The sequence below is a fragment of the Salmo trutta genome, unplaced genomic scaffold (genome assembly GCF_901001165.1).
Source record: "Salmo trutta unplaced genomic scaffold, fSalTru1.1, whole genome shotgun sequence".
NCBI lineage: Eukaryota > Metazoa > Chordata > Actinopteri > Salmoniformes > Salmonidae > Salmo > Salmo trutta.
Genome location: NW_021822962.1, coordinates 4,341,684 through 4,368,706, shown reverse-complemented (window position 1 = coordinate 4,368,706; position 27,023 = coordinate 4,341,684). Strand labels below are relative to the sequence as shown.

Below are 27,023 nucleotides of genomic sequence, written 5' to 3'. Positions count from 1 at the left end.
GTCCAGGTGTTAGAGAAGCAGTATGTTTTAACAGTACGGTATCTCTCCTATAGATCCCATGCAGAACGTGGTCCAGGTGTTAGAGAAGCAGTATGTTTTAACAGTACGGTATCTCTCCTATAGATCCCATGCAGAACGTGGTCCAGGTGTTAGAGAAGCAGTATGTTTTAACAGTACGGTATCTCTCCTATAGATCCCATGCAGAACGTGGTCCAGGTGTTAGAGAAGCAGTATGTTTTAACAGTACGGTATCTCTCCTATAGATCCCATGCAGAACGTGGTCCAGCTGTTAGAGAAGCAGTATGTTTTAACAGTACGGTATCTCTCCTATAGATCCCATGCAGAACGTGGTCCAGGTGTTAGAGAAGCAGTATGTTTTAACAGTACGGTATCTCTCCTATAGATCCCATGCAGAACGTGGTCCAGGTGTTAGAGAAGCAGTATGTTTTAACAGTACGGTATCTCTCCTATAGATCCCATGCAGAACGTGGTCCAGGTGTTAGAGAAGCAGTATGTTTTAACAGTACGGTATCTCTCCTATAGATCCCATGCAGAACGTGGTCCAGGTGTTAGAGAAGCAGTATGTTTTAACAGTACGGTATCTCTCCTATAGATCCCATGCAGAACGTGGTCCAGGTGTTAGAGAAGCAGTATGTTTTAACAGTACGGTATCTCTCCTATAGATCCCATGCAGAACGTGGTCCAGGTGTTAGAGAAGCAGTATGTTTTAACAGTACGGTATCTCTCTTATAGATCCCATGCAGAACGTGGTCCAGGTGTTAGAGAAGCAGTATGTTTTAACAGTACGGTATCTCTCCTATAGATCCCATGCAGAACGTGGTCCAGGTGTTAGAGAAGCAGTATGTTTTAACAGTACGGTATCTCTCCTATAGATCCCATGCAGAACGTGGTCCAGGTGTTAGAGAAGCAGTATGTTTTAACAGTACGGTATCTCTCCTATAGATCCCATGCAGAACGTGGTCCAGGTGTTAGAGAAGCAGTATGTTTTAACAGTACGGTATCTCTCCTATAGATCCCATGCAGAACGTGGTCCAGGTGTTAGAGAAGCAGTATGTTTTAACAGTACGGTATCTCTCCTATAGATCCCATGCAGAACGTGGTCCAGGTGTTAGAGAAGCAGTATGTTTTAACAGTACGGTATCTCTCCTATAGATCCCATGCAGAACGTGGTCCAGGTGTTAGAGAAGCAGTATGTTTTAACAGTACGGTATCTCTCCTATAGATCCCGTGCAGAACGTGGTCCAGGTGTTAGAGAAGCAGTATGTTTTAACAGTACGGTATCTCTCCTATAGATCCCATGCAGAACGTGGTCCAGGTGTTAAAGCAGTATGTTTTAACAGTACGGTATCTCTCTTATAGATCCCATGCAGAACGTGGTCCAGGTGTTAGAGAAGCAGTATGTTTTAACAGTACGGTATCTCTCCTATAGATCCCATGCAGAACGTGGTCCAGGTGTTAGAGAAGCAGTATGTTTTAACAGTACGGTATCTCTCCTATAGATCCCATGCAGAACGTGGTCCAGGTGTTAGAGAAGCAGTATGTTTTAACAGTACGGTATCTCTCCTATAGATCCCATGCAGAACGTGGTCCAGGTGTTAGAGAAGCAGTATGTTTTAACAGTACGGTATCTCTCCTATAGATCCCATGCAGAACGTGGTCCAGCTGTTAGAGAAGCAGTATGTTTTAACAGTACGGTATCTCTCCTATAGATCCCATGCAGAACGTGGTCCAGGTGTTAGAGAAGCAGTATGTTTTAACAGTACGGTATCTCTCCTATAGATCCCATGCAGAACGTGGTCCAGGTGTTAGAGAAGCAGTATGTTTTAACAGTACGGTATCTCTCCTATAGATCCCATGCAGAACGTGGTCCAGGTGTTAGAGAAGCAGTATGTTTTAACAGTACGGTATCTCTCCTATAGATCCCATGCAGAACGTGGTCCAGGTGTTAGAGAAGCAGTATGTTTTAACAGTACGGTATCTCTCCTATAGATCCCATGCAGAACGTGGTCCAGGTGTTAGAGAAGCAGTATGTTTTAACAGTACGGTATCTCTCCTATAGATCCCATGCAGAACGTGGTCCAGGTGTTAGAGAAGCAGTATGTTTTAACAGTACGGTATCTCTCCTATAGATCCCATGCAGAACGTGGTCCAGGTGTTAGAGAAGCAGTATGTTTTAACAGTACGGTATCTCTCCTATAGATCCCATGCAGAACGTGGTCCAGGTGTTAGAGAAGCAGTATGTTTTAACAGTACGGTATCTCTCCTATAGATCCCATGCAGAACGTGGTCCAGGTGTTAGAGAAGCAGTATGTTTTAACAGTACGGTATCTCTCCTATAGATCCCGTGCAGAACGTGGTCCAGGTGTTAGAGAAGCAGTATGTTTTAACAGTACGGTATCTCTCCTATAGATCCCATGCAGAACGTGGTCCAGGTGTTAAAGCAGTATGTTTTAACAGTACGGTATCTCTCTTATAGATCCCATGCAGAACGTGGTCCAGGTGTTAGAGAAGCAGTATGTTTTAACAGTACGGTATCTCTCCTATAGATCCCATGCAGAACGTGGTCCAGGTGTTAGAGAAGCAGTATGTTTTAACAGTACGGTATCTCTCCTATAGATCCCATGCAGAACGTGGTCCAGGTGTTAGAGAAGCAGTATGTTTTAACAGTACGGTATCTCTCCTATAGATCCCATGCAGAACGTGGTCCAGGTGTTAGAGAAGCAGTATGTTTTAACAGTACGGTATCTCTCCTATAGATCCCATGCAGAACGTGGTCCAGCTGTTAGAGAAGCAGTATGTTTTAACAGTACGGTATCTCTCCTATAGATCCCATGCAGAACGTGGTCCAGGTGTTAGAGAAGCAGTATGTTTTAACAGTACGGTATCTCTCCTATAGATCCCATGCAGAACGTGGTCCAGGTGTTAGAGAAGCAGTATGTTTTAACAGTACGGTATCTCTCCTATAGATCCCATGCAGAACGTGGTCCAGGTGTTAGAGAAGCAGTATGTTTTAACAGTACGGTATCTCTCCTATAGATCCCATGCAGAACGTGGTCCAGGTGTTAGAGAAGCAGTATGTTTTAACAGTACGGTATCTCTCCTATAGATCCCATGCAGAACGTGGTCCAGGTGTTAGAGAAGCAGTATGTTTTAACAGTACGGTATCTCTCCTATAGATCCCATGCAGAACGTGGTCCAGGTGTTAGAGAAGCAGTATGTTTTAACAGTACGGTATCTCTCCTATAGATCCCATGCAGAACGTGGTCCAGGTGTTAGAGAAGCAGTATGTTTTAACAGTACGGTATCTCTCCTATAGATCCCATGCAGAACGTGGTCCAGGTGTTAGAGAAGCAGTATGTTTTAACAGTACGGTATCTCTCCTATAGATCCCATGCAGAACGTGGTCCAGGTGTTAGAGAAGCAGTATGTTTTAACAGTACGGTATCTCTCCTATAGATCCCATGCAGAACGTGGTCCAGGTGTTAGAGAAGCAGTATGTTTTAACAGTACGGTATCTCTCCTATAGATCCCATGCAGAACGTGGTCCAGGTGTTAGAGAAGCAGTATGTTTTAACAGTACGGTATCTCTCCTATAGATCCCATGCAGAACGTGGTCCAGGTGTTAGAGAAGCAGTATGTTTTAACAGTACGGTATCTCTCCTATAGATCCCATGCAGAACGTGGTCCAGGTGTTAGAGAAGCAGTATGTTTTAACAGTACGGTATCTCTCCTATAGATCCCATGCAGAACGTGGTCCAGGTGTTAGAGAAGCAGTATGTTTTAACAGTACGGTATCTCTCCTATAGATCCCATGCAGAACGTGGTCCAGGTGTTAGAGAAGCAGTATGTTTTAACAGTACGGTATCTCTCCTATAGATCCCATGCAGAACGTGGTCCAGGTGTTAGAGAAGCAGTATGTTTTAACAGTACGGTATCTCTCCTATAGATCCCATGCAGAACGTGGTCCAGGTGTTAGAGAAGCAGTATGTTTTAACAGTACGGTATCTCTCCTATAGATCCCATGCAGAACGTGGTCCAGGTGTTAGAGAAGCAGTATGTTTTAACAGTACGGTATCTCTCCTATAGATCCCATGCAGAACGTGGTCCAGGTGTTAGAGAAGCAGTATGTTTTAACAGTACGGTATCTCTCCTATAGATCCCATGCAGAACGTGGTCCAGGTGTTAGAGAAGCAGTATGTTTTAACAGTACGGTATCTCTCCTATAGATCCCATGCAGAACGTGGTCCAGGTGTTAGAGAAGCAGTATGTTTTAACAGTACGGTATCTCTCCTATAGATCCCATGCAGAACGTGGTCCAGGTGTTAGAGAAGCAGTATGTTTTAACAGTACGGTATCTCTCCTATAGATCCCATGCAGAACGTGGTCCAGGTGTTAGAGAAGCAGTATGTTTTAACAGTACGGTATCTCTCCTATAGATCCCATGCAGAACGTGGTCCAGGTGTTAGAGAAGCAGTATGTTTTAACAGTACGGTATCTCTCCTATAGATCCCATGCAGAACGTGGTCCAGGTGTTAGAGAAGCAGTATGTTTTAACAGTACGGTATCTCTCCTATAGATCCCATGCAGAACGTGGTCCAGGTGTTAGAGAAGCAGTATGTTTTAACAGTACGGTATCTCTCCTATAGATCCCATGCAGAACGTGGTCCAGCTGTTAGAGAAGCAGTATGTTTTAACAGTACGGTATCTCTCCTATAGATCCCATGCAGAACGTGGTCCAGGTGTTAGAGAAGCAGTATGTTTTAACAGTACGGTATCTCTCCTATAGATCCCATGCAGAACGTGGTCCAGGTGTTAGAGAAGCAGTATGTTTTAACAGTACGGTATCTCTCCTATAGATCCCATGCAGAACGTGGTCCAGGTGTTAGAGAAGCAGTATGTTTTAACAGTACGGTATCTCTCCTATAGATCCCATGCAGAACGTGGTCCAGGTGTTAGAGAAGCAGTATGTTTTAACAGTACGGTATCTCTCCTATAGATCCCATGCAGAACGTGGTCCAGCTGTTAGAGAAGCAGTATGTTTTAACAGTACGGTATCTCTCCTATAGATCCCATGCAGAACGTGGTCCAGGTGTTAGAGAAGCAGTATGTTTTAACAGTACGGTATCTCTCCTATAGATCCCATGCAGAACGTGGTCCAGGTGTTAGAGAAGCAGTATGTTTTAACAGTACGGTATCTCTCCTATAGATCCCGTGCAGAACGTGGTCCAGGTGTTAGAGAAGCAGTATGTTTTAACAGTACGGTATCTCTCCTATAGATCCCATGCAGAACGTGGTCCAGGTGTTAAAGCAGTATGTTTTAACAGTACGGTATCTCTCTTATAGATCCCATGCAGAACGTGGTCCAGGTGTTAGAGAAGCAGTATGTTTTAACAGTACGGTATCTCTCCTATAGATCCCATGCAGAACGTGGTCCAGGTGTTAGAGAAGCAGTATGTTTTAACAGTACGGTATCTCTCCTACAGATCCCATGCAGAACGTGGTCCAGGTGTTAGAGAAGCAGTATGTTTTAACAGTACGGTATCTCTCCTACAGATTCCATGCAGAACGTGGTCCAGGTGTTAGAGAAGCAGTATGTTTTAACAGTATTGTATCTCTCCTATAGATCCCATGCAGAACGTGGTCCAGGTGTTAGAGAAGCAGTATGTTTTAACAGTACGGTATCTCTCCTATAGATCCCATGCAGAACGTGGTCCAGGTGTTAGAGAAGCAGTATGTTTTAACAGTATTGTATCTCTCCTATAGATCCCATGCAGAACGTGGTCCAGGTGTTAGAGAAGCAGTATGTTTTAACAGTACGGTATCTCTCCTATAGATCCCATGCAGAACGTGGTCCAGGTGTTAGAGAAGCAGTATGTTTTAACAGTACGGTATCTCTCCTATAGATCCCATGCAGAACGTGGTCCAGGTGTTAGAGAAGCAGTATGTTTTAACAGTACGGTATCTCTCCTATAGATCCCATGCAGAACGTGGTCCAGGTGTTAGAGAAGCAGTATGTTTTAACAGTACGGTATCTCTCCTATAGATCCCATGCAGAACGTGGTCCAGGTGTTAGAGAAGCAGTATGTTTTAACAGTACGGTATCTCTCCTATAGATCCCATGCAGAACGTGGTCCAGGTGTTAGAGAAGCAGTATGTTTTAACAGTACGGTATCTCTCCTATAGATCCCATGCAGAACGTGGTCCAGGTGTTAGAGAAGCAGTATGTTTTAACAGTACGGTATCTCTCCTATAGATCCCATGCAGAACGTGGTCCAGGTGTTAGAGAAGCAGTATGTTTTAACAGTACGGTATCTCTCCTATAGATCCCATGCAGAACGTGGTCCAGGTGTTAAAGCAGTATGTTTTAACAGTACGGTATCTCTCCTATAGATCCCATGCAGAACGTGGTCCAGGTGTTAGAGAAGCAGTATGTTTTAACAGTACGGTATCTCTCCTATAGATCCCATGCAGAACGTGGTCCAGGTGTTAGAGAAGCAGTATGTTTTAACAGTACGGTATCTCTCCTATAGATCCCATGCAGAACGTGGTCCAGGTGTTAGAGAAGCAGTATGTTTTAACAGTACGGTATCTCTCCTATAGATCCCATGCAGAACGTGGTCCAGGTGTTAGAGAAGCAGTATGTTTTAACAGTACGGTATCTCTCCTATAGATCCCATGCAGAACGTGGTCCAGGTGTTAGAGAAGCAGTACCTGGAGGAGAAACGCACGGCGCTGGAGGAACAGAGGATGATGTACGAGAGAGAGCTGGAGTCACTACGGCAACAGCTGTCTCCTGAGAGGACCAATCAGCACCAGCGATCCAGCAGCGACCGCCTCACCTTCCCCACACACACACCATCACACCACAGCAAGATACGCCCCTGGACTGAGGAGAGGTGAAGGGAATACCCACACACACACACACACACACACACACACACACACACCACTACACACACACACACGCTACGACTTTGGATGCCGGAGAAATGAAGTTGTGAGCAACCTGTTTGGATCACAGTCACAGGTGTGAATGGTCTCTCTGTATTTCCTTTGTGTGTGTTTCAGGGACGAGCTGTTTCGACAGAGTCTGTCCAGGCTGAGGGAGCAGGTTGTGAAGGCAAACACCCTGGTGAGAGAGGCCAACTTCCTGGCAAAGGAGATGAACAAACTGACTGACTACCAGGTCACCCTCCAGATCCCTGCAGCTAACCTCAGTGCCAACCGCAAGGTGACCAACCTCTGCATGCACTTCTATACACACACACACACACACGTTATCAGTGGTGTCATGTTTTGTCATCTATATACGGTACAATGAGAAAAAGCTGAAGGAACGGTCTGATTGTGTTGTATGATTAATATGATAACGTGTACACAGAAATACTGTCATTTGTAGAAGTTTGTTCAGTACATTATACCACCTTGAGAGTCAGTGTGTCTTGGTTCAGCGTGGAGCCATAGTGAGTGAACCAGCCATCCAGGTGAGGTGGAAAGGCAAGGGGACACAGGTTTGGACCATCGACAAGCTGGAGAACAAACTAGTGGACATGAGAGACCACTACAGAGACTGGAAGGAGGGAGCTGAGGACACGGTGAGAGGAAGGGGAGAGGAGGAACGAGGAGGAGGAGATGAGAGAGAGGGATGATGAGAGGGGGAGATAGAGAGGAGGGGAGGAGAGAGAGGGATGGTGAGAGGGGGAGATAGAGAGAGTAGGGGAGGGGAGGAAAGAGAGGGATGGTGAGAGGGGGAGATGGAGAGAGGAGGGGAGAAGAGAGGAGGGGAGGAAAGAGAGGGATGGTGAGAGGGGGAGATAGAGAGGAGGGGAGGAAAGAGAGGGATGGTGAGAGGGGGAGATGGAGAGAGGAGGGGAGAAGAGAGGAGGGGAGGAAAGAGAGGGATGGTGAGAGGGGGAGATAGAGAGGAGGGGAGGAGAGAGGAGGGGAGGAAAGAGAGGGATGGTGAGAGGGGGAGATAGAGAGGAGGGGAGGAGAGAGGAGGGGAGGAGAGAGAGGGATGGTGAGAGGGGGGATAGAGGGGAGGAGAGAGAGGGATGGTGAGAGGGGGGATAGAGGGAGGAGTAAGAGGGGAGGAGAGAGGGGATGGTGAGAGAGGGGAGGTGAGAGGGGGGATAGATGGGAATGATGAGAGAGGGGATAGAGGGGAGGAGAGAGAGGGGGGATAGAGGGGAGGAGAGAGAGAGGGGGGGATAGAGGGGAGGAGAGAGAGAGGGGGGATAGAGGGGAGGAGAGAGAGGGGAGATAGAGGGGAGGAGAGAGAGAGGGGGGATAGAGTGGAGGAGAGAGGGGGGATAGAGGGGAGGAGAGAGAGAAGGGGGGATAGAGGGGAGGAGTGAGAGGGGAGATAGAGGGGAGGAGAGAGAGGGGGGATAGAGAGAGGGGAGATAGAGGGGAGGAGAGAGAGGGGAGATAGAGGGGAGGAGAGAGGGGAGATAGAGGGGAGGAGAGAGGGGGGATAGAGGGGAGGAGAGAGAGGGGAGATAGAGGGGAGGAGAGAGAGGGGGGATAGAGGGGAGGAGAGAGAGGGGAGATAGAGGGGAGGGTTAGAAGGGATCATGTTCCGAGGGGAGACACTGCTGGAAGTGATTGTGGGAGGGAAAGTATTGTTTCTCAGTGATGAAGATGATAATTGGATGATGGGTGAAGTTTTCAGGTGTGTGTTTGTATCATGTATCAGAATACCAAGCTGAACAACCACAAGCAGCACAGTGAGTCCTTCTATGAAGCTCAGGAGAACCACAACCTGATAGGAGTGGCCAACGTCTTTCTGGAGTGTCTTTTCCATGATATCAGACTACAGTACGCTGTTCCTATCATCAGCCAGCAGGGGGAGGTGAGAGAACAACACACACACCACAGGAGGTTGGTGGCACCTTCATTGGGGAGGACAGGCTCGTGGTAATGGCTGGAGTGGAATCAGTGGAATGGTATCAAATACATGGTTTCCATTTGATTCGTTCCGGACATTATTATGAGCCGTCCTCCCTTCAACAGCCTCCTGTGACACACACACTCAGAGGAATGCACACACACACACACATACACACACACACACACACACACACACACACACTCAGAGGAATGCACACACACACACACATACACACACACACACACACTCAGAGGAATGCACACACACACATACACACACACACACTCAGAGGAATGCACACACACACACACACATACACACACACACACACACACACACATACACACACACACACACACACACACACACACACACATATACACACACACACACACACACATACAACACACACACACACACACACACACACACACACACACACACACATTTACACACACACCACACACATACACACACACACACACACACACACACACACACACACACACACACACACACACACACACACACACACACACACACACATACACACACACACACACACACATACACAGACATACACACACATTCATAGACATACACATCTCACTTAAGGAGGTTTAGTAATGATTAACGATGGTAATGATACAGTGGGATTGTGTTGTTATCAGCTACATGGAAGTTCTTCAGTTCCTTGCTGGGTTGGCAGGTAGCATAGCGCCGGGTTTCCCAAACTGGGTCCTGGGGCCCCACTGGGTACACGTTGTGGTTGATTCAAATCATCCTAGTCGGAGGATGAGTTGGTTATTTGAATCAGCTGTGTAATGCCGAGGGCAGGACTGAGTTTGGGAAACCCTGGTCTAGTGATTAAGAGGGTTGGGCAAGTAACCGAAAGGTTGCTGGTTCGAATCCCCGAGCTGACTAGGTGTAAAATCTGTCACTGTGCTGTTGAGCAAGACACACAACCCTAATTGCTCCTGTAAGTCTCTGGATAAGTGCCTGTTAAGTTACTAAAGAAATGTGATTGTTCCTGTAAGTCTCTGGATAAGAGTCTGTTAAGTTACTAAAGAAATGTGATTGTTCCTGTAAGTCTCTGGATAAGTGTCTGCTAAGTTACTAAAGAAATGTGATTGTTCCTGTAAGTCTCTGGATAAGAGTCTGTTAAGTTACTAAAGAAATGTGATTGCTCCTGTAAGTCTCTGGATAAGAGTCTGCTAAGTTACTAAAGAAATGTGATTGTTCCTGTAAGTCTCTGGATAAGTGTCTGCTAAGTTACTAAAGAAATGTGATTGTTCCTGTAAGTCTCTGGATAAGTGTCTGCAAAGTTACTAAAGAAATGTGATTGCTTGTTCTCAATATGTATCTGACTACATGCTGCTACCAGGATATTGAAATGGCTTCTGGGGAACTTGGTGTTAATCTGTGTACTCTGGACCTGTTTAGGTCTGTACTGAGGTGTGTTGATGTGCTGGGTCTGTACCCCCTTCTCTGTCTGTACTCTGGACCTGTTTAGGTCTGTACTGAGGTGTGTTGATGTGCTGGGTCTGTACCTCCTTCTCTGTCTGTACTCTGGACCTGTTTAGGTCTGTACTGAGGTGTGTTGATGTGCTGGGTCTGTACCTCCTTCTCTGTCTGTACTCTGGACCTGTTTAGGTCTGTACTGAGGTGTGTTGATGTGCTGGGTCTGTACCTTCTCTGTCTGTACTCTGGACCTGTTTAGGTCTGTACTGAGGTGTGTTGATGTGCTGGGTCTGTACCTCCTTCTCTGTCTGTACTCTGGACCTGTTTAGGTCTGTACTGAGGTGTGTTGATGTGCTGGGTCTGTACCTCCTTCTCTGTCTGTACTCTGGACCTGTTTAGGTCTGTACTGAGGTGTGTTGATGTGCTGGGTCTGTACCTCCTTCTCTGTCTGTACTCTGGACCTGTTTAGGTCTGTACTGAGGTGTGTTGATGTGCTGGGTCTGTACCCCCTTCTCTGTCTGTAGGTCTGTACTGAGGTGTGTTTGCCGTGCCTGGGTCTGTACCTCCTTCTCTGTCTGTACTCTGGACCTGTTTAGGTCTGTACTGAGGTGTGTTGACGTGATGGGTCTGTACCTCCCTTCTCTGTCTGTACTCTGGACCTGTTAGGTCTGTACTGAGGTGGTGTTGATGTGCTGGGTCTGTACCTCCTTCTCTGTCTGTACTCTGGACTGTTTAGGTCTGTACTGATGGTGTGTTGATGTGCTGGGTCTGTACCTCTTCTCTGTCTGTACTCTGGACCTGTTTAGGTCTGTACTGAGGTGTGTTGATGTGCTGGGTCTGTACCTTCTCTGTCTGTACTCTGGACCTGTTTAGGTCTGTACTGAGGTGTGTTGATGTGCTGGGTCTGTACTCCTTCTCTGTCTGTACTTCTGGACCTGTTTTAGGTCTGTACTGAGGTGTGTTGATGTGCTGGGTCTGTACCTCCTTCTCTGTCTGTACTCTGGACCTGTTTAGGTCTGTACTGAGGTGTGTTGACGTGCTGGGTCTGTACCCCCTTCTCTGTCTGTACTCTGGACCTGTTTAGGTCTGTACTGAGGTGTGTTGATGTGCTGGGTCTGTACCTCCTTCTCTGTCTGTACTCTGGACCTGTTTAGGTCTGTACTGAGGTGTGTTGACGTGCTGGGTCTGTACCCCCTTCTCTGTCTGTACTCTGGACCTGTTTAGGTCTGTACTGAGGTGTGTTGATGTGCTGGGTCTGTACCTCCTTCTCTGTCTGTACTCTGGACCTGTTTAGGTCTGTACTGAGGTGTGTTGATGTGCTGGGTCTGTACCTCCTTCTCTGTCTGTACTCTGGACCTGTTTAGGTCTGTACTGAGGTGTGTTGATGTGCTGGGTCTGTACCTTCTCTGTCTGTACTCTGGACCTGTTTAGGTCTGTACTGAGGTGTGTTGATGTGCTGGGTCTGTACCCCCTGGTGTGTGACAGGTAGCCGGCAGGCTCCACGTAGAGCTGGTGCGTGTCAGCGGGGCGGTGCCGGAGCGGCTGGAGGGAGGAGATGACTCATCAGAGAACTCCAGCGAGAGCAGCATCTACGATGTGATGGACAGTCAGGGAGAGATGGTCCACATGGCCAGGAGACTCTCCTGCAGGGTACGTCTCCTACACTACTACTGTCTGTCTGGGTCCTGGAGGGTTGCTGCCATCACTGTCCTCTGTTCTAACTCCTCACTATATAGAACTGTCCTCTGTTCTAACTCCTCACTATATACAACTGTCCTCTGTTCTAACTCCTCACTATATACAACTGTCCTCTGTTCTAACTCCTCACTATATACAACTGTCCTCTGTTCTAACTCCTCACTATATAGAACTGTCCTCTGTTCTAACTCCTCACTATATAGAACTGTCCTCTGTTCTAACTCCTCACTATATACAACTGTCCTCTGTTCTAACTCCTCACTATATAGAACTGTCCTCTGTTCTAACTCCTCACTATATAGAACTGTCCTCTGTTCTAACTCCTCACTATATAGAACTGTCCTCTGTTCTAACTCCTCACTATATAGAACTGTCCTCTGTTCTAACTCCTCACTATATAGAACTGTCCTCTGTTCTAACTCCTCACTATATAGAACTGTCCTCTGTTCTAACTCCTCACTATATAGAACTGTTCTCTGTTCTAACTCCTCACTATATAGAACTGTCCTCTGTTCTAACTCCTCACTATATAGAACTGTCCTCTGTTCTAACTCCTCACTATATAGAACTGTCCTCTGTTCTAACTCCTCACTATATAGAACTGTCCTCTGTTCTCACTCCTCACTATATAGAACTGTTCTCTGTTCTAACTCCTCACTATATAGAACTGTCCTCTGTTCTAACTCCTCACTATATAGAACTGTTCTCTGTTCTAACTCCTCACTATATAGAACTGTCCTCTGTTCTAACTCCTCACTATATAGAAACTGTTCTCTGTTCTAACTCCTCACTATATAGAACTGTCCTCTGTTCTAACTCTCACTATATAGAACTGTTCTCTGTTCTAACTCCTCACTATATAGAACTGTTCTCTGTTCTAACTCCTCACTATATAGAACTGTCCTCTGTTCTAACTCCTCACTATATAGAACTGTTCTCTGTTCTAACTCCTCACTATATAGAACTGTCCTCTGTTCTAACTCCTCACTATATAGAACTGTTCTCTGTTCTAACTCCTCACTATATAGAACTGTTCTCTGTTCTAACTCCTCACTATATAGAACTGTTCTCTGTTCTAACTCCTCACTATATAGAACTGTCCTCTGTTCTAACTCCTCACTATATAGAACTGTTCTCTGTTCTAACTCCTCACTATATAGAACTGTTCTCTGTTCTAACTCCTCACTATATAGAACTGTCCTCTGTTCTAACTCCTCACTATATAGAACTGTTCTCTGTTACTCCTAACTCCTCACTATATAGAACTGTCCTCTGTTCTAACTCCTCACTATATAGAACTGTCCTCTGTTCTAACTCCTCACTATATAGAACTGTCCTCTGTTCTAACTCCTCACTATATAGAACTGTCCTCTGTTCTAACTCCTCACTATATAGAACTGTCCTCTGTTCTAACTCCTCACTATATAGAACTGTTCTCTGTTCTAACTCCTCACTATATAGAACTGTTCTCTGTTCTAACTCCTCACTATATAGAACTGTTCTCTGTTCTAACTCCTCACTATATAGAACTGTCCTCTGTTCTAACTCCTCACTATATAGAACTGTCCTCTGTTCTAACTCCTCACTATATAGAACTGTTCTCTGTTCTAACTCCTCACTATATAGAACTGTTCTCTGTTCTAACTCCTCACTATATAGAACTGTTCTCTGTTCTAACTCCTCACTATATAGAACTGTTCTCTGTTCTAACTCCTCACTATATAGAACTGTTCTCTGTTCTAACTCCTCACTATATAGAACTGTTCTCTGTTCTAACTCCTCACTATATAGAACTGTTCTCTGTTCTAACTCCTCACTATGTAGAACTGTTCTCTGTTCTAACTCCTCAGTATGTAGAACTGTTCTCTGTTCTAACTCCTCACTATATAGAACTCCTCAGTATATAGAACTCCTCAGTATGTAGAACTGTTCTCTGTTCTATCTCCTCAGTATATAGAACTCCTCAGTATATAGAACTCCTCAGTATATAGAACTCCTCAGTATGTAGAACTCCTCAGTATATAGAACTCCTCAGTATATAGAACTCCTCAGTATATAGAACTCCTCTGTATGTTGATCTCCTCAGTATGTAGAACTCCTGTATGTAGAACTCCTCAGTATGTAGAACTCCTCAGTATGTAGAACTCCTCAGTATATAGAACTCCTCAGTATATAGATCTGTCCTCTGTTCTAACTCCTCAGTATGTAGAACTCCTCAGTATATAGAACTCCTCAGTATGTAGAACTCCTCAGTATGTAGAACTCCTCAGTATATAGAACTCCTCAGTATATAGAACTCCTCAGTATGTAGAACTCCTCAGTATGTAGAACTCCTCAGTATGTAGAACTCCTCAGTATATAGAACTCCTCAGTATGTAGAACTCCTCAGTATGTAGAACTCCTCAGTATGTAGAACTCCTCAGTATGTAGAACTCCTCAGTATATAAAACTCCTCAGTATATAGAACTCCTCAGTATGTAGAACTCCTCAGTATATAGAACTCCTCAGTATATAGAACTCCTCAGTATGTAGAACTCCTCAGTATGTAGAACTCCTCAGTATATAGAACTCCTCAGTATGTAGAACTCCTCAGTATGTAGAACTCCTCAGTATGTAAAACTCCTCAGTATGTAGAACTCCTCAGTATGTAGAACTCCTCAGTATATAGAACTCCTCAGTATGTAGAACTCCTCAGTATGTAGAACTCCTCAGTATGTAGAACTCCTCAGTATATAGAACTCCTCAGTATGTAGAACTCCTCAGTATATAGAACTCCTCAGTATATAGAACTCCTCAGTATGTAGAACTCCTCAGTATGTAGAACTCCTCAGTATATAGAACTCCTCAGTATATAGAACTCCTCAGTATATAGAACTCCTCAGTATGTAGAACTCCTCAGTATGTAGAACTCCTCAGTATATAGAACTCCTCAGTATATAGAACTCCTCAGTATGTAGAACTCCTCAGTATGTAGAACTCCTCAGTATGTAGAACTCCTCAGTATATAGAACTCCTCAGTATGTAGAACTCCTCAGTATATAGAACTCCTCAGTATATAGAACTCCTCAGTATGTTGATCTGTCCTCTGTTCTAACTCCTCACTATATAGAACTGTTCTCTGTTCTAACTCTTCACTATATAGAACTGTTCTCTGTTCTAACTCCTCACTATATAGAACTGTCCTCTGTTCTCACTCCTCACTATATAGAACTGTTCTCTGTTCTAACTCCTCACTATATAGAACTGTTCTCTGTTCTAACTCCTCACTATATAGAACTGTTCTCTGTTCTAACTCCTCACTATGTAGAACTGTTCTCTGTTCTAACTCCTCAGTATGTAGAACTGTTCTCTGTTCTAACTCCTCACTATATAGAACTGTTCTCTGTTCTAACTCCTCACTATATAGAACTCCTCAGTATATAGAACTCCTCAGTATGTAGAACTGTTCTCTGTTCTATCTCCTCAGTATATAGAACTCCTCAGTATATAGAACTCCTCAGTATATAGAACTCCTCAGTATGTAGAACTCCTCAGTATATAGAACTCCTCAGTATGTAGAACTCCTCAGTATGTAGAACTCCTCAGTATGTAGAACTCCTCAGTATATAGAACTCCTCAGTATGTAGAACTCCTCAGTATATAGAACTCCTCAGTATATAGAACTCCTCAGTATGTTGATCTGTCCTCTGTTCTAACTCCTCACTATATAGAACTGTTCTCTGTTCTAACTCTTCACTATATAGAACTGTTCTCTGTTCTAACTCCTCACTATATAGAACTGTCCTCTGTTCTCACTCCTCACTATATAGAACTGTTCTCTGTTCTAACTCCTCACTATATAGAACTGTTCTCTGTTCTAACTCCTCACTATATAGAACTGTTCTCTGTTCTAACTCCTCACTATGTAGAACTGTTCTCTGTTCTAACTCCTCAGTATGTAGAACTGTTCTCTGTTCTAACTCCTCACTATATAGAACTGTTCTCTGTTCTAACTCCTCACTATATAGAACTCCTCAGTATATAGAACTCCTCAGTATGTAGAACTGTTCTCTGTTCTATCTCCTCAGTATATAGAACTCCTCAGTATATAGAACTCCTCAGTATATAGAACTCCTCAGTATGTAGAACTCCTCAGTATATAGAACTCCTCAGTATATAGAACTCCTCAGTATATAGAACTCCTCTGTATGTTGATCTCCTCAGTATGTAGAACTCCTGTATGTAGAACTCCTCAGTATGTAGAACTCCTCAGTATGTAGAACTCCTCAGTATATAGAACTCCTCAGTATATAGATCTGTCCTCTGTTCTAACTCCTCAGTATGTAGAACTCCTCAGTATGTAGAACTCCTCAGTATGTAGAACTCCTCAGTATATAGAACTCCTCAGTATATAGAACTCCTCAGTATGTAGAACTCCTCAGTATTGTAGAACTCCTCAGTATGTAATGAACTCCTCTGTATATAGAACTCCTCAGTATGTAGAACTCCTCAGTATGTAGAACTCCTCAGTATGTAGAACTCCTCAGTATATAGAACTCCTCAGTATGTAGAACTCCTCAGTATATAGAACTCCTCAGTATATAGAACTCCTCAGTATATAGAACTCCTCAGTATGTAGAACTCCTCAGTATATAGAACTCCTCAGTATATAGAACTCCTCAGTAGGTAGAACTCCTCAGTATGTAGAACTCCTCAGTATATAGAACTCCTCAGTATGTAGAACTCCTCAGTATGTAGAACTCCTCAGTATGTAGAACTCCTCAGTATATAGAACTCCTCAGTATGTAGAACTCCTCAGTATGTAGAACTCCTCAGTATGTAGAACTCCTCAGTATGTAGAACTCCTCAGTATATAGAACTCCTCAGTATGTAGAACTCCTCAGTATATAGAACTCCTCAGTATATAGAACTCCTCAGTATGTAGAACTCCTCAGTATGTAGAACTCCTCAGTATGTAGAACTCCTCAGTATGTAGAACTCCTCAGTATATAGAACTCCTCAGTATATTGAACTCCTCAGTATATAGAACTCCTCAGTATATAGAACTCCTCAGTATATAGAACTCCTCAGTATATTGAACTCCTCAGTATGTAGAACTCCTCAGTATGTAGAACTCCTCAGTATGTAGAAGTCCTCAGTATGTAGAACTCCTCAGTATATAGAACTCCTCAGTATATTGAACTCCTCAGTATGTAGAACTCCTCAGTATATAGAACTCCTCAGTATATAGAACTCCTCAGTATATTGAACTCCTCAGTATGTAGAACTCCTCAGTATGTAGAACTCCTCAGTATGTAGAACTCCTCAGTATGTAGAACTCCTCAGTATGTAGAACTCCTCAGTATGTGTCTGTGTGTCTTTCGGAGGATGTGGAATAAACAGGGGAACAGTGGATCTGTGTAGGTTGGACAATAAGGTCATCTTCTTTATGGTGTTTTTCTACTACAGGTGCGTATCAGGGAGGCCACGGGGCTGCCTGTCAACCTGTCCAACTTCGTCTTCTGCCAGTACACCTTCTGGGAGGGGGCGGAGCCTACAGTGGCCCCGCCCATGGTCAGCCCAGACACGCCCACCACGCCCCGCACCCCCGACGCCCAGTTCACCGTCCGCTTCGACCACTGCAAGGTAGGGAACATAGGGTTACAACATTATGGTGACTTTACTAAAATTCCCACGTTTTCCAGAAATCCCCATTGGAGGAATCTGGATTTCCTCCTGATCCCGTCCTGATTTCAGGACTCTTCAACTGGGATTTCTGGAAAACCAATGAATTTTAGAAAAGTTATTTCACATCATCCTCTGCTGGCTGACACTGACGCTGAGGATTCTGGTTGGAATATGTGTGCGTCCCAAATGGCAGTCTGTTCCCTATATAGTTGACTACTTTAGACCAGGGCCCATATGTCACATTATTCTCATGTTTCTGCTCATCGTTGATGTTTGATATAGTATCTCTGTGTGTAGGACTATGTGATCTGCTCATCGTTGATGTTTGATATAGTATCTCTGTGTAGGACTATGTGATCTGCTCATCGTTGATGTTTGATATAGTATCTCTGTGTGTAGGACTATGTGATCTGCTCATCGTTGATGTTTGATATAGTATCTCTGTGTGTAGGACTATGTGATCTGCTCATCGTTGATGTTTGATATAGTATCTCTGTGTAGGACTGTGTGATCTGCTCATCGTTGATGTTTGATATAGTATCTCTGTGTATAGGACTATGTGATCTGCTCATTGTTGATGTTTGATATAGTATCTCTGTGTGTAGGACTATGTGATCTGCTCATCGTTGATGTTTGATATAGTATCTTTGTGTAGGACTATGTGATCTGCTCATCGTTGATGTTTGATATAGTATCTCTGTGTGTAGGACTGTGTGATCTGCTCATCGTTGATGTTTGATATAGTATCTCTGTGTAGGACTATGTGATCTGCTCATCGTTGATGTTTGATATAGTATCTCTGTGTGTAGGACTATGTGATCTGCTCATTGTTGATGTTTGATATAGTATCTCTGTGTAGGACTATGTGATCTGCTCATCGTTGATGTTTGATATAGTATCTCTGTGTATAGGACTATGTGATCTGCTCATTGTTGATGTTTGATATAGTATCTCTGTGTAGGACTATGTGATCTGCTCATCGTTGATGTTTGATATAGTATCTCTGTGTGTAGGACTATGTGATCTGCTCATCGTTGATGTTTGATATAGTATCTCTGTGTAGGACTATGTGATCTGCTCATCGTTGATGTTTGATATAGTATCTCTGTGTAGGACTATGTGATCTACTCATCGTTGATGTTTGATATAGTATCTCTGTGTGTAGGACTATGTGATCTGCTCATCGTTGATGTTTGATATAGTATCTCTGTGTAGGACTATGTGATCTGCTCATCGTTGATGTTTGATATAGTATCTCTGTGTGTAGGACTATGTGATCTGCTCATCGTTGATGTTTGATATAGTATCTCTGTGTGTAGGACTATGTGATCTGCTCATCATTGATGTTTGATATAGTATCTCTGTGTAGGACTATGTGATCTGCTCATCGTTGATGTTTGATATAGTATCTCTGTGTAGGACTATGTGATCTGCTCATCGTTGATGTTTGATATAGTATCTCTGTGTGTAGGACTGTGTGATCTGCTCATCGTTGATGTTTGATATAGTATCTCTGTGTAGGACTATGTGATCTGCTCATCGTTGATGTTTGATATAGTATCTCTGTGTGTAGGACTATGTGATCTGCTCATCGTTGATGTTTGATATAGTATCTCTGTGTAGGACTATGTGATCTACTCATCGTTGATGTTTGATATAGTATCTCTGTGTGTAGGACTATGTGATCTACTCATCGTTGATGTTTGATATAGTATCTCTGTGTAGGACTATGTGATCTGCTCATCGTTGATGTTTGATATAGTATCTCTGTGTGTAGGACTATGTGATCTGCTCATCGTTGATGTTTGATATAGTATCTCTGTGTGTAGGACTATGTGATCCATGTGACAGAGGAGTTTTTAGAGTTCATCGCAGATGGGGCGCTGGCCATCGAGGTGTGGGGTCACCGCTGCGCCGGGAACGGACGCTCTCTCTGGGAGCTGGACGCACTGCTGGCCAAGACACGCACACTACGAGACAGGTACACACACAGTGTGTAGAGCACATGTATATGTGTATAATCTCAAGGATACATGAAGGCATGCACCACACACACACACTCACCCGTCACATGCTTGTTGTGTGTAAGTAAGGAAGCATTTCACGGTAAGGTCTACACCTGCTGTATTCGGCACATGTGACTAATAAATGTGTGACAAATAGGTCCAATGTGATTTGTCCCTGCAGGTGGAGTGAGGTGTCTCGTCGTATTGAGCTGTGGGTTTCTATCCAGGAGCTGAATGAGCAGGGGGACTACTCTGATGTAGAGATGCAGCCTGGGAAGGACATCGGGACTGGAGGAGTGTTCCAGCTTAGACAGGTAACAGGACAGGGAAGGACATCAGACTGGAGGAGTGTTCCAGCTCAGACAGGTACTAGGACAGGGAAGGACATCAGAATGGAGGAGTGTTCCAGCTTAGACAGGTAACAGGACAGGGAAGGACATCAGACTGGAGGAGTGTTCCAGCTCAGACAGGTACTAGGACAGGGAAGCACATCAGACTGGAGGAGTGTTCCAGCTCAGACAGGTAACAGGACAGGGAAGGACATCAGACTGGAGGAGTGTTCCAGCTCAGACAGGTACTAGGACAGGGAAGAACATCAGACTGGAAGAGTGTTCCAGCTCAGACAGGTAACAGGACAGGGAAGGACATCAGACTGGAGGAGTGTTCCAGCTCAGACAGGTAACAGGACAGGGAAGGACATCAGACTGGAGGAGTGTTCCAGCTCAGACAGGTAACAGGACAGGGAAGGACATCAGACTGGAGGAGTGTTCCAGCTCAGACAGGTAACAGGACAGGGAAGCACATCAGACTGGAGGAGTGTTCCAGCTCAGACAGGTAACAGGACAGGGAAGGACATCAGACTGGAGGAGTGTTCCAGCTCAGACAGGTACTAGGACAGGGAAGGACATCAGACTGGAGGAGTGTTCCAGCTCAGACAGGTACTAGGACAGCACAGACACCAATAAATAAGCAGTGCTAAAGCAACATTTAAAGGGACATTTCACTCATAAAGTATAGTTTGTCAGATGTTTTCAGCCCTTGAAAGTAGAGTGATGTGGAGATGAAGCCAGGTCCCATGACATCGGTTGTGTAGATCCAGTAAATGCCTCATTGACTCAATCCCCAAATGAAGAGGAAAGATGAGCGCCGTCTAATTTCCTGGTTTTCTTCTGTGTTTCTCTTCATTGTAATTGGCCGTCTGTATGCTAAGCAGGTTATATGGATGGTGTGTATGTTCTCAGGGTCACTCGCGCAGGCTGCAGGTGTGTGTGAAGCAGGTGCAGGACTCTGGGACTCTGCCTCTGCTGGTGGAGGCTGTTCTGTCTGTCTCTATCGGCTGTGTGTCAGCACGCTCCACCAAACTACAGAGACCCCTGGACAGCTACCAGGTCAGTGGTACACACACACTACTACACAGTTACATGTACACACACCACTACACAATCACACACAGCATATTTCTATAATAAGAGTTTGTAAGAGATGTGTCAGTGTGGCAATGTTGTATATCAGATTTGCTTCCTCTTTATAATATACTGTGGTGTTATATGTGCTGTATTGGTCAAGGAGACTCATGTAGCGTGGTGATGGTGGTGGTGGTGATGGAGGTGGTGGTGGAGGTGGTTGTGGTGATGATGGTGGTTGTGGTGATGATGGTGGTTGTGGTGATGATGGTGGTGTTGGTGATGATGGTGGTTGTGGTGATGATGATGTTGGTGATGATGTTGGTGATGGTGATGGTGGTGGTGGTGATGATGGTGGTGTTGGTGATGATGGTGGTTGTGGTGATGATGATGGTTGTGGTGGTGTTGGTGATGATGGTGGTGTTGGTGATGATGGTGGTGGTGGTGATGATGATGTTGGTGATGATGTTGGTGATGATGATGGTGGTGATGGTGGTTGTGGTGATGATGGTGGTTGTGGTGGTGATGATGATGGTGGTGATGGTGGTTGTGGTGGTGATGATGATGATGGAGGTGGTGGTGATGATGGTGGTTGTGGTGATGATGATGATGGAGGTGGTGGGGATGTTGGTGATGATGATGGTGGTTGTGATGGTGATGATGGTGATGATGATGGTGGTGGTTAGACGATGGTGGTGGTGGTGGTGATGATGGTGGTTAGATGGTGGTGGTGATGGTGGTGGTGGTGGTGGTTAGATGGTGGTGGTTAGACGGTGGTGGTGGTGATGATGGTGGTGGTGGTGGTGGTGGTTAGACGGTGGTGGTGGTGATGATGGTGGTGGTTAGACGGTGGTGATGGTGGTGGTGGTTAGACGGTGGTGGTGGTGGTGGTGGTGGTGGTGGTTAGACGGTGGTGGTGGTGGTGGTGGTGGTTAGACGGTGGTGGTGGTGGTTAGACGGTGGTGGTGGTGGTGGTGGTGGTTAGACGGTGGTGGTGGTGGTGGTTAGACGGTGGTGGTGGTGGTGGTTAGACGGTGGTGGTGGTGGTGGTTAGACGGTGGTGGTGGTGGTGGTGGTGGTGGGTGGTTAGACGGTGGTGGTGGTGGTGGTGGTTAGATGGGGTGGTGGTGGTGATGGTGGTTAGACAGTGGTGATGGTGGTGGTGATGATGGTGGTGGTTAGATGATGGTGGTGGTGGTGGTGATGATGGTGGTGGTTAGACGGTGGTGATGGTGGTGGTGGTTAGACGGTGGTGGTGGTGGTGATGATGGTGGTGGTGGTGGGGGTGGTTAGACGGTGGTGGTGGTGGTGGTGGTGGTTAGACGGTGGTGGTGGTGGTGGTGGTTAGACGGTGGTGGTGGTGGTGGTGGTGGTGATGATGGTGGTGGTTAGACGGTGGTGGTGGTGGTGGTGGTGGTTAGACGGTGGTGGTGGTGGTGGTGGTGGTGGTGGTGGTTAGACGGTGGTGGTGGTGGTGGTGGTGGTGGTGGTGGTTAGACGGTGGTGGTGGTGGTGGTGGTGGTTAGACGGTGGTGGTGGTGGTGGTGGTGGTGGTGGTGGTGGTGGTTAGACGGTGGTGGTGGTGGTGGTGGTGGTTAGACGGTGGTGGTGGTGGTGGTGGTGGTTAGACGGTGGTGGTGGTGGTGGTTAGATGGGGTGGTGGTGGTGATGGTGGTTAGACAGTGGTGATGGTGGTGGTGGTGGTGGTGGTGGTGGTGGTGATGGTGGTGGTTAGATGGTGGTGATGGTGGTGGTGGTTAGACGGTGGTGGTGATGGTGGTGGTGGTTAGACGGTGGTGATGGTGGTGGTGGTGATGATGGTGGTGGTGATGATGGTGGTGGTTAGACGGTGGTGATGGTGGTGGTGGTTAGACGGTGGTGATGGTGGTGGTTAGACGGTGGTGGTTATGGTGATGATGGTGGTGGTTAGACGGTGGTGATGGTTGTGGTGGTGGTGGTTAGACGGTGGTGATGGTGGTGGTGGTGGTGGTGATGGTGGTGGTTAGGTGGTGGTGGTGGTGGTGGTGGTGGTGGTGGTGGTGATGATGGTGGTGGTTAGACGGTGGTGGTGGTGGTGGTGGTGGTGGTGGTGGTGGTGATGATGGTGGTGGTTAGACGGTGGTGATGGTGATGGTGGTGGTGGTGGTGGTGTTGGTTAGACGGTGGTGGTGATGGTGGTGGTGTTGGTGGTGTGACTAGCTGTGGTGATTCTGGTTCTGGGCCTACTGACATGGCTAAATCATGGGCTGCTGTAAATCTAATGAATGTTGCAGAATGTATGGGTTCATATTACTGTAACACACACACACAGACACACACACACAGAGACACACACTCAGACACACACAGAGACACACACACACACACCAGGCCCTGGGATGAGACTGTAGCACTAGACTACAGTTCTACTGCCTAATGGTGGACTGGAGATATCTACAGTATTACAATACTGTACTGTGTATCTGGACATGATGAAATCCTAGCAGTAATCAATCTCTGCATCCTGTAGTTTTCAGATGGAGGATCCTTAGACTATCATGTCAAAGCTGTCTGGTGTAGGGAAGGAAAGGTGCCAGTCATCAATTATTCCACTGGAGGGAGACATCTGTAGAATGATGGAACCATAGAAATATATTCATCTGCTGTGTAGAATGTAGAAAAGTCAACATATTTGTCTGTTGTGTATCAATCGAATCCACTGAGTGATCTGATTAGGCTATCCTCTAGTTGGACTACAATTTTTCACCTTAAGTTGACTACAGCGTTTCCGCTGCAGTCATTTTAGCTGTGGCGCTGCGCCACACCAAAATCGTTGCGGCCACACCCCCAAAAAATATGTAACATAATATGTAACAAATATTTCTGCCGAGGCGCACTTGAAGAGGCTAGAACATTCTACATTCACTTTTCCTCTTCAAGCAAAACAAGTCATGAATAGAATCTATATACAGTTGAGGTTGGAAGTTTACATACACTTAGGTTGGAGTCATTAAAACTCGATTTTCAACTACTCCACAAAGTTCTTGTTAACAAACCATAGTTTTGACAAGTCGGTTAGGACATCTACTTTGTGCATGACACAAGTAATTGTTCCAACAATTGTTTACAGACTTATAATTAATTTGTAATTAACTGTATCACAAGTCCAGCTGTTCAGAAGTTTACATACACTAAGTTGACTGTGCCTTTAAAAACCTTGGAAAATTCCAGAAAATGATGTCATGGCTTTAGAAGCCTCTGATAGGCTAATTGACATCATTTGAGTCAATTGGAGGTGTACCTGTGGATGTATTTCAAGGCCTACCTTCAAACTCAGTGCCTCTTTGCTTGACATCATGGGAAAATCAAAAGAAATCAGCCAAGACCTCAGAAAAAATAATTGTAGACCTCCACAAGTCTGGTTCATCCTTGGGAGCAATTTCCAAACGCCTGAAGGTACCACGTTCATCTGTACAAACAATAGTACGCAAGTGTAAAGACCATGGGACCACGCAGCCATCATACTGCTCATAAAGGAGACGTGTTCTGTCTCCTAGAGATGAACGTACTTTGGTGCGAAAAGTGCAAATCAATCCCAGAACAACAGCAAAGGACCTTGTGAAGATGCTGGAGGAAACAGGTACAAAAGTACCTATATCCACAGTAAAACTAGTCCTATATCAACATAACCTGAAAGGCCGCTCAGCAAGGAAGAAGCCACTGCTCCAAAACCGCCATAAAAAAGCCAGACTACGGTTTGCAACTGCACATGGGGACAAAGATCGTACTTTTTGGAGAAATGTCCTCTGGTCTGATGAAACAAAAATAGAACTGTTTGGCCATAATGACCATTGTTTTGTTTGGAGGAAAAGGGGGAGGCTTGCAAGCCAAAGAACACCATCCCAACCGTGAGGCACGGGGGTGGCAGCATCATGTTGTGGGGGTGCTTTGCTGCAGGAGGGACTGGTGCACTTCACAAAATAGATGCTTTTGAACCCTAAGTTTTTTGAGGGGTAAAGGTCCACCCTACCTCAAAATCATGTTTTGGGAGTGACTTTAAAAAAATATATGAGACAGATTCCACTTTTAGAGTAGTGGCAACCAGGGAAAATGGTGACTTGAAGTGGTTTCTGTGAGAAGTACAGGCAGGGGGCGTGTTACCCCACGTCACCCTAACAGGTAGGCCTACATTATATGGGACATCAAATGCATCAACAGGATGCTATCTAGTTAAAAGATCACATCTGAGATCTAGCTAATGATTAGACCAACAGGGTAAATGCAGATAGACAACCCCGTTCTTCAGCCTATTTATTTACAGCCACTATGCTGCATCAGATGGGCTACAGGGGATAATGCCTATTGTTAATAGCATGCCTGATCATATGGACCATGTATCGGCTGTATGCCTGGTCCAGTATGTTATTGGGATTATTTCTGGAGATGGAAATGATATTTTACATGGTGTCAGCATCATTTTATGTCGATTCATTTTGGAGTACGATGTCCTTTTAAAAAGTCACCAGAACTGAGCTTCTCAGTCATTCTACATACAAATGATCTGGGAGGTCATTTTTATGTAGAAGGACCAAGAAGCAGCCTTTTACCCCCACTGCTACACACACTTCCAGAGGAAAAAGAACCATGTGATTAGTCAGCCAGTGACATCTCCAGGCCACTGACCCTTACACAGAGTTGTAGTGGATTTACATTTGACATTTTGGTCATTTAGCAGACGCTCTTATCCAGAGCGACTTGCAGACAGTGGAGAGGTGTGTAGGCTACTCCTGTCTGTCTGTCTGCCTGTCTGTCTGCCTGACTGACTGAGTGTACTGTACTGTGCTGTATTCTGTCCTGCCAGAGGGAGGAAGAGGATGGAGATATGGATAGTTATCAGGTATACTGGAACTCCTCAGTCTGCTGTTGCTGCTGCTGCTGCTGCTGCTGCTGCATGATGGATGGTGCTGCCTCCTACTACAGCGAGGGTAGCAACATTCCCACAACTTAAACTAAAATCCTAGGTTTTCTAGATGGAATAAACAGGAAATCCAGGCATCGTCCAACTGGGATTTCTGGAAAACCTTGGAATTGTTTTAGATTTCCCAGAAATGTTCAACCCCTAACTACTGCCAATGATGATGACGAGGCATGATGGATGGAAACCAGCTTCTGGTCATGTGCTTGCAGACAGTGGGCGCCACTAAGAAGGAATGCAGGGGGTGGGAAACAGGAGACAGGAGACTAGAGGAGTAGGGGGTAGGAGACAGGAGACTAGAGGAGTAGGGGGTAGGAGACTAGAGGAGTAGGGGGTAGGAGACAGGAGACTAGAGGAGTAGGGGGTAGGAGACAGGAGACTAGAGGAGTAGGGGGTAGGAGACAGGAGACTAGAGGAGTAGGGGGTAGGAGACAGGACAGTAGAGGAGTAGGGGGTAGGAGACAGGAGACTAGAGGAGTAGGGGGTAGGAGACAGGAGGCTAGAGGAGTAGGAGACAGGAGACTAGAGGGGTAGGGGGTAGGAGACAGGAGACTACAGGAGTAGGGGGTAGGAGACAGGAGACTAGAGGAGTAGGGGGTAGGAGACAGGAGGCAAGAGGAGTAGGGGGTAGGAGACTAGAGGAGTAGGGGATAGGAAACAGGAGTAGGGGGTAGGAGACAGGAGACTAGAGGAGTAGGGGGTAGGAGACTAGAGGAGTAGGGGATAGGAAACAGGAGTAGGGGGTAGGAGACAGGAGACTAGAGGGGCAGGAGACAGGAGACTAGAGGAGTAGGGGGTAGGAGACAGCAGGCTAGAGGAGTAGGGGATAGGAGACAGGAGGCTAGAGGGGTAGGAGACAGGAGACTAGAGGAGTAGGGGGTAGGAGACAGGAGGCTAAAGGGGTAGGAGTCAGGAGACTA

General features: G+C 45.6%; 1 protein-coding gene across 1 annotated transcript in view; it reads left to right on the top strand.

Annotated features, from left to right (window-relative positions):
- LOC115187803 (kinesin-like protein KIF13A) overlaps positions 1-27,023 on the top strand; it is a gene marked incomplete at its 5' end in the record, with an annotated part of 72,257 nt that overhangs the window by 7,785 nt on the left and 37,449 nt on the right. Inside the window, 10 exon segments of the mRNA XM_029746848.1 lie at positions 6,692-6,917; positions 7,090-7,252; positions 7,473-7,616; positions 8,720-8,875; positions 11,861-12,025; positions 17,522-17,698; positions 19,570-19,721; positions 19,928-20,060; positions 20,988-21,134; positions 25,990-26,025. Coding sequence (XP_029602708.1) covers positions 6,692-6,917; positions 7,090-7,252; positions 7,473-7,616; positions 8,720-8,875; positions 11,861-12,025; positions 17,522-17,698; positions 19,570-19,721; positions 19,928-20,060; positions 20,988-21,134; positions 25,990-26,025 — 1,499 coding nt within the window.